The 12,999-nt window shown below is 34.9% G+C and overlaps 1 protein-coding gene across 1 annotated transcript; it reads right to left on the reverse strand.

The window, feature by feature from the left end:
- Positions 1 to 7,140: 7,140 nt before the first annotated feature.
- On the reverse strand, positions 7,141 to 7,518 carry LOC145076028 (uncharacterized). The gene has a single exon (XM_079022052.1). The coding sequence runs from the start codon at positions 7,516 to 7,518 to the stop codon at positions 7,141 to 7,143; it is 378 nt and encodes a 125-aa protein (XP_078878178.1).
- Positions 7,519 to 12,999: the final 5,481 nt, after the last annotated feature.

Raw genomic sequence — 12,999 nt, forward strand, 5'->3', positions numbered from 1 at the left:
AGGCGAAGACTAATATTTTTACATTTTTTTTTGGAAAGGGAACTTCCCTAACGAGGGTTTCTGACCCAGCTTTCGCGCACCGACTAATCCCCCGTTGCGAACATGAGGCTATGCCTCATGCCCTTGAGACACTGCAGACGAATCTCCATGGCCACAAAGGCGAGTAGTGTCAGGATTTGAACATAGGTCAATAGGTTATCCACCATATCTTCCACATGTCTTACTAAATCACCACAACCCAAGTTTAAGACATTTACATTTACAAAATAGAAGATTGAATTCTATGTCTAAAAGAGAAACTTTATTTCATCATCTAAAACAATAAATATTTTTGATTGTGTTTCACTTATACCTTTTCCATCCTTAGATCAAATTGTTTATGTCATCTTGACTAATGTTTGGTCAAACACGTTGTCCATCAATGTTTCCGCTCAAACCTTCACCAATTTTTGTTATCCCTAAAATAAAATTCAAATCCTCCACAAATTTAAAGTTATAACTTATGCACCGACCATCCTATATGTTTGCAAATCAACATGATATATCTTCTTAATTATTCTATTTCTTTCTCATTGTACATCGATGGTACCAAAATTCATCAAGGTTAAATATAATCACCTTGTATTTAATTCTTATTAATATAGTAAATACTTTCCATTTTGAAGATAATAATCAGTCTCATACATGTTAAATTACAATTTCTCAATTTCCAACTATCTAACTTAATAACTTTATGTATTTATTCTTAACCTTACATTTTTCTATAACATTATTGATTAGATTTACTATAATTAAGTTTAAATTGCATAGATTTTTACTTGAAAGTGATGAGCATTAGTTGATGTTTTTGTTGAAGCTTGAGGATGATGCAAAACTCAAAATCTATTAGTGGTAATATCCTACATACTTAATAATTGATTATTTCGACAAAAATACTTTCCATTAACTTTAATAACAAAATTTTCGAATTAAGCATATTTTTATGATTATAAATTTGTTTTCTCTACTCACTTGTACTTATCATTCTTAAGATGATAAAGGATTAACCATGTCTATATTGAAAAGTGTCAAAAAGATCTTATTGTTTATACCTTTTTGACATGATGTATTTGATTTGTTTCTTCAAGAAACTAAGTTTTCTATTAATTTTGATAACAAATTTGTTGAATTAAGCATACTTTTATGATTATAAATTTGTCTATTTTCTATTGTTAAATCAAGTGTAAATGAATTTGAGCAATCGTTAAATTTCATATTCTATAATGTAACTTATGCATTAATTAATAAAATAATAGTACATATCCAAGTGGTGGGGTACCTCCAAGACAATAAGCAAATATGTAAATTATATGCAACTTTCACAATATTGTAATTTTTTTACTAGATTTAAATGAACAATTACTTCTTTCACTTGATTTAGATTCTTGATTACTCATATAAGGTTGTAATAAAATAAAATTCTGATAAATTGAAAAAATTGTTCAGCAAAACTTTAAAATATTGAAATTTGTTGGAAATTTGGTTATATGCCAAGTTAGGCTTCTTTTTGTGTTGTCGTGTTTGTTGATTTGGCTATGTATGGTTCATTTTAAGTTTCATTTCTCTACAATAATGTTAATGTTCACATCCAAGTGGAAACAATTACAACTGGTAAGCATTCTAAATGATTTTTTCACTTAAATTAATCAAAACTATTATTTTAAGTGGTGCGTTCTCATGGATGCCACATCGGTTGTCACTATATAGACCTTTTAGCGGTCTATAGAAGAATCCTAGCAGCTTTGAAGAATTTTGTTGCGTTTTCGATGAAGTATCACTCTATTAACATTCTTTTCTATAGTTCCTTCTCTTATTTTCGATATAGATGCATGTCACAACAATAAGGCAGAAAGAGGTGTTAGTGACCATTAAAGATGAAAAGGTAATATATAAATTAAGAATAATATATCAAGTGTAAATTTTAGATTTATGATATTTATTTCAATAAAAAATATGTTGCTTGATTGTTAGGTTACATATCTGGGTTTTATATATATATATATATATATATATATATATATATATATATATATACACACACACACACACACATATATATATATATATATATATATCAGTGTTGTAAAAATCCCGACTAGGTCCCGATTAATCTCCGATTAATCCCTAGGCGCTACTCGACCGATTAGAGGACGCCTAGCGATTAATCCCTGCATACACAATGAGTGAAACAGTAAAACTCGATGAAATTTTAACACTTTGAAGAAGTTATATCTCAATAGAAACTCTTTAAGGTATGATTAGTCTTTTATTAATCATAATAACCAATTTTATATGATATTAGTGGTATTTATGAACTTTTATATGATATTAGTCATATTTAGTTTTTTAAAATTCAACAAATTAGCAATTAAAGGTCCCCGATTAATCTCCGCCTAACCGATTAATCCCTTAACCCCAGTCCACCGACTAGCTAACGTCAAACGATTTTTACAACCTTGATATATATATATATATATATATATATATATATATATATATATATATATATATAACCCAGATATGTAACCTAACAATCAAGCATCACACACACACACACACATATATATATATATATATATATATGTAATTTGATTTTGACAAGTTTGATCTAAATTTGATAATTGAAGCAGGTAGGAAAGATATGTGCTACCGATTTTGAATTTGTATTGCCCTCTAGAAACCAACCGTAGCCTCGCAGACCATTCACTCATATCTCAGTAGGCCTTAACATTTCCCAAAATTCAGCTACAAGAAGTTATGGATGCACTTCTTGAATCAATCCTCTAAATCGAATTTCATTTGTTAGTTGGATGTAGTGATCAAAATGCAAGATTTGTGAAAGTTCATTATTATTTATTAGTGTTAACCTTTAGCAAATTATGAAACTAATATTATATTTTTGTTCATAACATGTTTCTTTTTATAATAATTTATTTGATCGGAAGATATGTATATATGATTGGGTGTAGCCTGAAAAATCATATTTTAATTTTTATAAGGAAAAACTACTTTGAAATCAACCAAATTATAATGTCTGAATTTGATGTTTATGGTTATGGCAATTCACTTTATTTGTAATGTTTATCGAATTTCTTTGCAAAATTTAATGTTGCTGGTACATGTAACAACTTATTGTTGCTTTTGGTTTTACAGATTCAATATGAAAAGAGCCATATGAGCCTTCATGGGGGTTGATACACCGAACAAAGTCAATTCATAAAGCTACTACACAACATGTTTTAATCATGTAATTACATTATGTTGTGATAAAACAAATATCACATAGATCATTTATGTTAAAATTTACTATATTAAAAAACCAAATTGCTCTAATATAAATATTAAATATTTTTATCTAATAATTTTGGTTCAAAAACTCTAAATATGAATCTGGTTAACATTTTTTTATTAAAATTCAACTTAAGACAAAACCACCTATTAATGTGATATGTATTTAATTTATATTCCCCGCGTTTAACGCGGGTCATAATCTAGTTTGTATATGTGACAACCCAAAATTTCTATTCTGTACAAACAGTATCAAATCAATAGAAGTTAGAACAGTTGCTATAAATTTTCAGACTTTTGGTATAAGTTTGAGTATTTCAGGATTTACACTTAAAAGAGATATCAGGAGAGAGGATGCACCAGGGTTTCGTGCAGACTCTGTTATTCCAAAGCTTCATGATATTAGAGTTTAATGACTGAATACAATATTTTATGCCAAAAACCCCAAGAGTATATATATGATTCTGAGCCATAATTATTCATTTGTTACATTTCCAACTAGAGAAAAGCCAAATTCTCTCTCACGGATCTTCGGACTTTTGTCCCAAAACATGAGTACTTCTATCTAGTTGTATTGTATAGCTTATTATGTGCTTAATAACCTAGAAATCATATCAAAACATCAAGATTTAAGAGTTTACGGCCCAAGAAGTTCTTGGACCGTAAACCCTTCTTTAAGGGGCAAATGAGTGCCTAGTCCTTTCCTTGTGCAATGAAACTATGTTAGGCTTGTATCTTAGTGTGTGTAGGACTAGAAAACACCCAAGAACAACAAGAGTAAGGTGTTCACGGCCTAAGAACTCCAAACTCAAGGGCCAAAAGGTGCTTTAAACCCTCCAAAAGCCTTGGACACTAGCCTAGATTCACTCCTAGTTAATTTAGGGACTTGGAATCACCAAAAACCCATCCCCATGATAGATTACGGCCGTAATCTCTAAGGGAATTGGTCCCAGGGCTGTGAACTCCTCTAAGGAGTTGAAAGGTGCCCTAATCTCTTCCACGGACTAAACCACCAAGTAGGAATGCTTCTAGGGAACATTTAGAACTTCAAAACACCAAATAACCTAAGGCTTAGGAGCTTACGGCCGTAAACTCAAGGGTTTACGACCGTAAACTCCTTGTGTGATGATTCTTGGAGAGTAAACTCAAGAATGGGGTCCTTTGGAACCCTAAACTCACTAGCTGTGTCCTACAACAACTTAGATGCAATCCTTAGGGCTAATAACACTTATTATAAGTGTTTAACATGTTCTGGGAGGTCTAAACATTTTCAGTTAGTGGTTTAAAGCTAATTGGGTACATATACGTGTGATTATTATGTTAACTAGGATCATAGAGTGTGTTCAAGACTTCACTTGACACCTAGCAATCCTACATCTTCAGTACATCCGTACCACTCACTACAGGTGAGTTCATACCCCTTAATCAATGGTTTAAATGCTTTTATGGGGGGGATACAATTCAAATACTTATAGTTATTACATCAATCACATGTGATTAATAACTACAAAACCAGTCATTTTCTTACTGTTTAAAATGTTTATCAAACTGTTTTACAAATTCTTATACTTATCAAATACATTTACCTAAGCTCTGTTATACTTATTATCAATTGAATGTCTATGTATGTATAGTTATATAAGCAATGTTTAAAAAGCTTAGGAAGGCTTGCCCGCCTTATTTCCTTTTCGCCGTTGAGATGTGGTCTGGTGGGGTATCGGGTATCCGTCCGAAGGTCATTTAAATATTAGTTATATATCATGTGTACAGATATAGTCATAAAGGTTCTTCAAGTTCATTCAATACCCTTGGGTAGAAAGGGTATACTTCCATGTCCATACGTACCAGTTACATCACTAGTAAGTTACCATAGGGGTATCACAGGAGGATACAATTACTATTACTAGAACAATGAAACATACAATGAGTCAGTTCATTCATGAGTCAGTACGAGTAATACATACAGTACATTACTATACATGCTAGATAGAGAGAACATACATTACAGGTAGCATACATAGAACATTTCAGTACATACATGCTAGACAGAGAAAGAGTACACCTTTCAGTTAGCACATTCATTACATGTACATTTATGCAGTTATGTGAACCATTAAGCAGGGCATGGCACTTCCTGCCATGAACATTTTTGTATCCCGAATCTCCTTAATTGGGGAGCGTATGAGTTTGCGTGTAGATCTATACTGGATTGACTATCCTACACCTTGCTGCTCACTACAATGGGACTTGCAAGTCTAGGGGTGCCAAATGTCATTTCTTACGGCGTCTTACATCGTCGTTTTACTAGAGTCGGTAGCAGGATACAGGTCGATCACATGTTACATTGAATACCTTTTGTTTTAAGGTAGTTAGTACAGCGGTAGTCACTTATTACAAATACTACAGTACTTTGATATTATCCCATTACATTCACTTCGTGAATATTCACACGATGCATGGAAATGTAGTAACTATATTTTGGTTAATGATAGTCAGAATTGGGAAAACACACACTCTAACAAGAGACATACACACAGACACTAGATGCCTTGGTATAAGGCTACAGTTAGTAGGAAACATAGGGTTTTCTAGGAGAGTTCAAAACATGTTACAAAACATTGTACAAAACATCTTACAAAAACATCTTACAAATGTTTTCATACAAAACAGACATTAATATACTTATAATCTCACCAGCATTAAGCTGATACTCACTTTCAAAATAACTTGTATTCTCAGGTCACCAATAGACAGGAACAGGTGCCAAGCTTTTGAGAAGATGGAGTTCGTTCAAGACTCATCTTTTATTTTGATATGTATATTTTGGTGTCTATATATAACTTGACAGAACACACATGTATGAAATTATACTATTAATGCAATGGATGATGTTGTTGCTTGTTTACTATTATTCATTGTTTGTGATACTGTACATGACATCCTCCGCCCCAGAATGTTTCCGCCATTCATGGTTTTGGGGTGTGACAGTATATGATGACCTAGTTTTAAGAAATATTTAGTTATGAGTATCGGGTGTGGACAACTAGTTATTAACATCATATTGGTGTTACCTCACGTACCACATAAACAATGGTATTATAACATTAAGTGAGGAAATGATCATCATGTTATAATAAGATATAGCATCCACTTTTTTCCATGTCATAATTTTTTTTGGTTAAAACAAATATATTTTAAATAAAACATAATGTTTAAAAAAATAACATAGCATTTAAATTACACATAACATTCAAATTCAAAAAAACATTACAACAAAAAAATTATTTTATTTTTCCTAAACAACTGTATCCGTTATCGTTACCGTAGAAGATATAATCTGACATCCGCCAAGTCCTCCCGAAGTTGTCTGTATTTATTTGCGTCTTGAATGTCAACGACTCTTGTAATTACTCGGCTGTTCCTGGGTGAAATTGAACATGTCTGGGATCCGTTGGGATATAGTGTGCAATATTTTGTCTTTTATCTCCTACTACCATCTTATGCATTATGATACATGAATACATGATATATCGTAGAGTTTCTAAGTCCAATGGTCGTGTCGCATATTCAACTATGTGCCACTTCGCCTTTAACACTCCAAAAACACGTTCCACATCCTTACGTGCTCCTTGTCTTCTCTTGAAATATTTATCTCTTTCTTCAACCGGGTGTCAGAATGCCTTCACGAATGTGGAATACTGATGATATATTCCATCTGTAAGTTAATACTCATATTTGTATTCATTTCCATTCACTGTGAAAGGAGCATCAGGGGCCTTTCCATTCAAAAGATCGTCGAATACTGACGACTGATCAAGAACGTTGATGTCGTTGTTGGAACCCATAACCCCAAAAAATGCATGCCAAATCCATAAATCTTGAGACAACAGCCTCTAAAACCAATGAAGATGATCCGTAATGACCACTTGCGTATTGCCCTTTCCATGGTACTGGATAATTTTTCCATTTCCGGTGTGTGCAATCATTGCTTCCAATCATTCTGGGAAACCCATGGCGTTCTTCATGCGCCGCATACAATTCTTGCAAATCATGTAACGAATGTTTCCGCAAATATACTTCTCCAAATGTTTCAACAGCACCTCTTGACAATGTATACAAACTCTCCCTTGTGTTTCTTTCAGACATTCTCATATAGTCGTCCATGGTGTCGGACGACTCCCCCATAGCCATTAAACGAATGCCCGCAACACATTTCTACAATGATGTAAACTCTCGTCTACCTCTAGCATCATATCTCAATTGAAATAATTCATACCTAAAACATAAATTAACTACAGTTAAAAAATATAGTATATTTGTATTAAAGTTAAAGAAACATTTAGTACATTTGTATTTATTTTGTATAAAAGTATAGTAAATATGTATTAAGATGAAAAAAACGATACTGGCTTTCCAAGGAGTTGATGATCCGTAGGAACACATTCCTACTCATACAAAATCTTCTTTTGAAGTCCTTCGACCCATATACATAATTACCCGCAAAGTAATCGTGATATAGATGTTCGTGTCCTTCCTCGCGATTTCTGTTTAACATCGCACGTCTTGTTAGTAGTGAAGTTAGGTTTGGTTGTAGTAGCTCGTTAGTAGTGGAGCTGGTTTTGGCTGAAGAATATCCCGTCATCGGAATCAACGGACGAGTTGAAAGAATCCATATTTTTTTAAGATAATTGAAATTATATAGAGAGAAAGAGAGAAATTGTGTGGAAAATTGTATAGCTAATAGGTATTTATATAGGAAAAGAATAATTAATTTTAAAGATTATTATTATTATTATTATTATTATTATTATTATTATTATTATTATTATTATTAATAATTTGAGCGTTAGACTTTAAATTCAAACGGTATAATACGTGTTTCGCCTGGTGGTAACGAGTAGAGGTCTAATACAACGAGAAGAAATGAGAAGGGGGGGGGGTGTTCCCCCGTTATGACGTCATTATGGCGTGTACACATAGACCATAACGAGCACGAATGTGCCCATATAGATCGCTCTAAACATTGATGTCGGTGGAGATAATTAACGGATAATAAGAGAGAGTATTTCTCTTAGGCTGAAGGGAGTGATTTCGACTATACCGAGCTTCATCTTAGCTCCAACTAAGAAAACAAAGAAGGAAGAAGATAGGAGGGATTGGGTGCCAAGTGGAGAAGAAAACATGGGGATGAGACAAAGAGGGTGGAGGGAAGAATAGAAGGTGGAGACAGACTTGATAAGCACTTGCCGAGTTAGGCCGCCGAACTCGTGGCATGGTGTTTGCTGTGTCCAACTCGGATTTGCTGAGCCTCACGGAGACCCACTCTGCCTGTCATTATGAATATGATATGATTAAAAAGTTATATTTATACATATACATATATATATATATATATATATATATATATATATATATATTGTTGGGTAGCGTAGCTTTTTGATGTATTGCGTCCATTGGGCTCGGTTAATAGTCCAAGTTTTGTTACTCCGGTTTGGGCCTGTCCAACCGTGAGCTGATAGGGTTTAATATAAATATATATGCTTGCATGCATATTAGAAAAACGATTGATAGCGATTACGACAGATCACAGATTATTTTCTTCATCGTTCTTGTAAACCCTAAATCCTCTACAGTAGAAGTTCTTTATCGAGCTCTGCTAAGGATTGTTGATTAATCATTCGACATTCTTCGATCCATACTTGAGTTGTTTACAGTTTTCGTATTTATTATTTTACCTGTTATAAGATCTAATCGATCTTCAAGTTAGTTGTTTAACTCTTCAATTGGTATCAGAGCAGGAGGCTGTGTAATTCATACACTTCTTTTCTGTGAAAAAGGTTTCGATTAGGGTTATTCCGCATTTACTGATATTTATTGAGCCGTCATCCCATAATTGACGTAACTCGATATTTATTGTTTTGCCCTAATTTAATACATTACACGTCTGATCTTTTAACAGGTTATTCGATCAAGCATGGACGAGTCACAATCCAATCCAATTAATATTTCGAACATCACTGGATCAACAACGAAGATTCCCATCCTTTACACCCACGATTATGAAGTCTGGGCACATCACTTTGAAGACTATGTTATAGGATCTGAGGACAATGGATACCTCATCTGGGAAGCAATCGTTTCTGGACCTTTCACTCATTCAGCAACTTCAAGGATTATTAAAACTCAGAAGGAGTATAATGATCTTTTGAAAGACGTTAAAGATATTGCTCAAGACGAAAAAGATAAATTTCAGTGCAATATCAAAGCGTTGAGATTAATCAGATTCGCTCTTCAATCCGATACTTTCAGGCTGGTGAGTTATGCACGATTGCAAAAAAAATATGGGACAGGCTACGAGAATTGTATTCTACGGACGAAGATCTTGAACACTCCATTCAAACCTTACTCTTGTCTGAGTTTGGTGAATTCAAGCAGGGGGACGAAGAGACCGTGACTTAAACATTCGATCGCTTCAATCATCTTCTTAGCAAGATGATTAAACATGACATTGAAAGGAAGCTTATTGAGCAGAAGGTTACGTTTTTGAATGGCCTCAGATCTGAGTGGAGAGCTGTTGTGTCCACTATTAAAGCGCATGAGCAATTTAAATCCTACTCTTTGGCGAAACTGGTAGGCATCCTGAAATCTCAAGAAAAGATCGTGTTACAGGAGAAGAGTGTGGTCTCAAGCTTGGGTTCGTTGGCTCTTTTGTCCAAAAGCAAAGCGGTGATGGAAGAAGAAGATCTCAACTTGGAGGACTACGACCTCACTTCTGAAGACTATGCTATGATGGTGTCAAACCCCAAGAGGTTCATCAAGAAAAGATTTCCCACAAATAAGAATAGAAATTGGCAGGGAAGTTATAGTTCTGAAAAGGTCAAAGATGAACTGAAGGCAGAAGAATCAAAGAACGAACCGAAAGCTGAAGGAGATTCGGGAGTGAGCTGCTATTACTGTGGAGGAAAGAACCACTATGCAAAAGATTGCATCCTCAAGAAAATGACAGAAAAGGATGACGAAAAGGATGAAGAAGCTTTGTTGCAGAGAAATTTGGATGAGATCAGGAAGAAGAAATCTACTGCTAACCCTTCTATGAATGCTTTAATTGTGCAGGGTTCGGTAGCGGATGATGAGTTCGGTGGTGTGCAGGTCTGGTCAACCGACTCTGAAGATGATGAAGTGAGGAAGCCTTCTCATGGAAAGGCTTATGTGGCGAAAGATGAGGGAAGCCGTGGAAAATGCTTGATGGTGACAGACGTGTCTCAGATGAGGGGATACAACACAGACAGTGGGAACGGAGACGCAAAGGAGCGAGAGGACTTGTGCTTCACAGCAAAACCGCTCAGCGTGCAGTTCAACGAGCTTGATGAACTAATCAAGAAGGTACAATCTGTTTTTGTTTCATTCAAAGTCCCACAATGCTCATACGAAAAAGAATTAAAAAGTGTTAATTCAAGAATCTCTCATCTAGACAGTAGTTTAACTCAAACTCGAGTCACCAATTCTAACCTAACTGACCAAATAAGCAGGGTGTCTTCGAAGAGTGAGGAACGGAGAATGTGGATCGAACTGAAGGAGTCGGAGTTAATCAAAACCAAAGATGAAAACATTTATTTGCAAAGAGACAATTTAAAGCTTTTAACACAGAGAAATGTTTTTTGTTTGATTGCTAAACGTCTTTATACTAATATCACTCAGCTTCATTTGGACTGTGAAATAGGACAAAAGATTCATCACATGATTTTACCCTTCCTTGAGTTTAAGGAGGATGAAATTGATGCTGAAGCGTATAATTGTGAAAGTGTTATTTCGTCTGAAGAAGTTAATCCGACGTATATGTATGGACTGGACAAAATTGAATCTTTCATTAAGTCCAAGGACCATAAGGACATGCTTAAAAACCTTTTGGATGAAAATGATAAACTGAAACTAAGGACCGAAACCATACAAAAATTTGACTCATTGAACGCCAACTTGAGCTCAGACAATAAAATTGATGTTGAAAATGCATCTAAGCTTAATAAGGACGACAATATGAGTGAAATTTCTGTAGAGGACACAGTTGATTGCTCAGAATTTGTCAAGAGCGAACCAGAAAACCACAAGAATCTCATCTCGGAAAATTCAGTGGAGTTTTCTCGTTTGTCCCAACAAAAGTCCCCGATCCTTGCAGAGAAGGCAGTCGTATATCAAAAGGTTAGAACTACTCCAAATCAGGTGTATAAGGTCACAGGCGTAACCGAACATCAGACTGCTGAACTCACAAAGGAATCAGAGATACAAGAAGAATCTCTCTGAAAGAAAACAGTTTTGGCAATCTCAAAATGCCTATTTCTCACATCATGACAGGAACTTAAAGTCAGAGAAAAGTCTTGTTGAATCACAAGAGAGCAACAACAACCGAAAGCAGAGGTTCGGTTCAGAAAACAACATCAACCGAAAGCAAAGGTTCGGTTCAGAGAACAAAAGAGATCAAAATTCTAGGTTCGGTCCCACTAATGATCAAAAGCAAAAAGGTCACCTAGAATCTCAAGTCAAGCAACCATCTCAGTCTAAGTTCTCTCATTCTAACTCTTCTAATTTTTCAAACTCTTCTAATTCCTCTCCACCTCGTTCTAAATTCCATTCTGTTCATTCTCAAAAACCTCAATCATCAACTGAAGCAAAAGGAAAATCGAAGGTTTCATCAGTTAAACCAGAGTCCAAACCAAAAGCAACGAATCCCAATAAAATTAAAGTATTCACCATCAAAAAGAAAGATGAAACAACACTAATAAAAAGAACATATCTTGTTGACATCTCTCTTACTATTCCTGTTCCTGTGAAAGGCTCACGAGGACCCAAGAAACTTTGGGTTCCTAAATCTGCTTGATTTTTGCAGGTTATCAGTGACGAGCAGTTTGACGAAGAATGGTACATTGACAGTGGCTGCTCGCATCACATGATAGGAAGGAAGGAAGAGCTAAGGGAATACAGATCTCTTTCAAATGGTGGAAATGTCAAATTCGGAAACAACTCCTTCAGCACCATAAAAGGCTATGGAATGATTACAAACGGTGATTTCATGATTAGAAAGGTTGCATATGTGGAAGGACTACAACATAACCTCATCAGTGTATCTCAGCTAGTTGGAGGTACCGGTCTCAAAGTTTCATTCGATAATGAGGGTTCTAAAATAATTGAGAAGAAGACGAAAAGAGTTATTCTCAAATCGGAGCGTAAAGGTGAAATGTTTCCCCTGAACCTCAAACCTATCCAAGGGAACCCAGCTATCTGCCTATTATCCAAAGCACAATCTGACGAAAGCTAGTTGTGGCACCGAAGGCTCTCTCATCTCAACTTTAAAGACATCAATAAACTTGTCACTGGAGGTCATGTTAGAGGTCTTCCATTGCTCAAGTACGATAGAGAACATTTGTGTGCTGCATGTGAAATGGGGAAGCAGAGTCGTCAAAGTCATCCATCTATAATAAACACTAAAGTTGTTGAACCACTAGAATTACTTCATATTGATCTATGTGGTCCATCATCTATCGAAAGTATCGGTGGTAGCAAGTACATTCTTGTTATTGTTGATGAATTTTCGCGTTTTACATGGGTGTTCTTTCTGAAGCAAAAATCTGAAGCGACTCTCAAACTAAAGACGTTCATTAAGCAGGTTGAAGTACAGTT

The sequence above is a fragment of the Lactuca serriola genome, chromosome 9 (assembly GCF_051521515.1).
Source record: "Lactuca serriola cultivar US96UC23 chromosome 9, Lser_US96UC23_V15, whole genome shotgun sequence".
NCBI classification, from domain to species: domain Eukaryota; kingdom Viridiplantae; phylum Streptophyta; class Magnoliopsida; order Asterales; family Asteraceae; genus Lactuca; species Lactuca serriola.

Excerpts from the sequence above, each read along its gene's own strand:
- LOC145076028 (XM_079022052.1), bottom strand. The coding sequence starts at position 7,518 with ATGGCTATGGGGGAGTCGTCCGACACCATGGACGACTATATGAGAATG.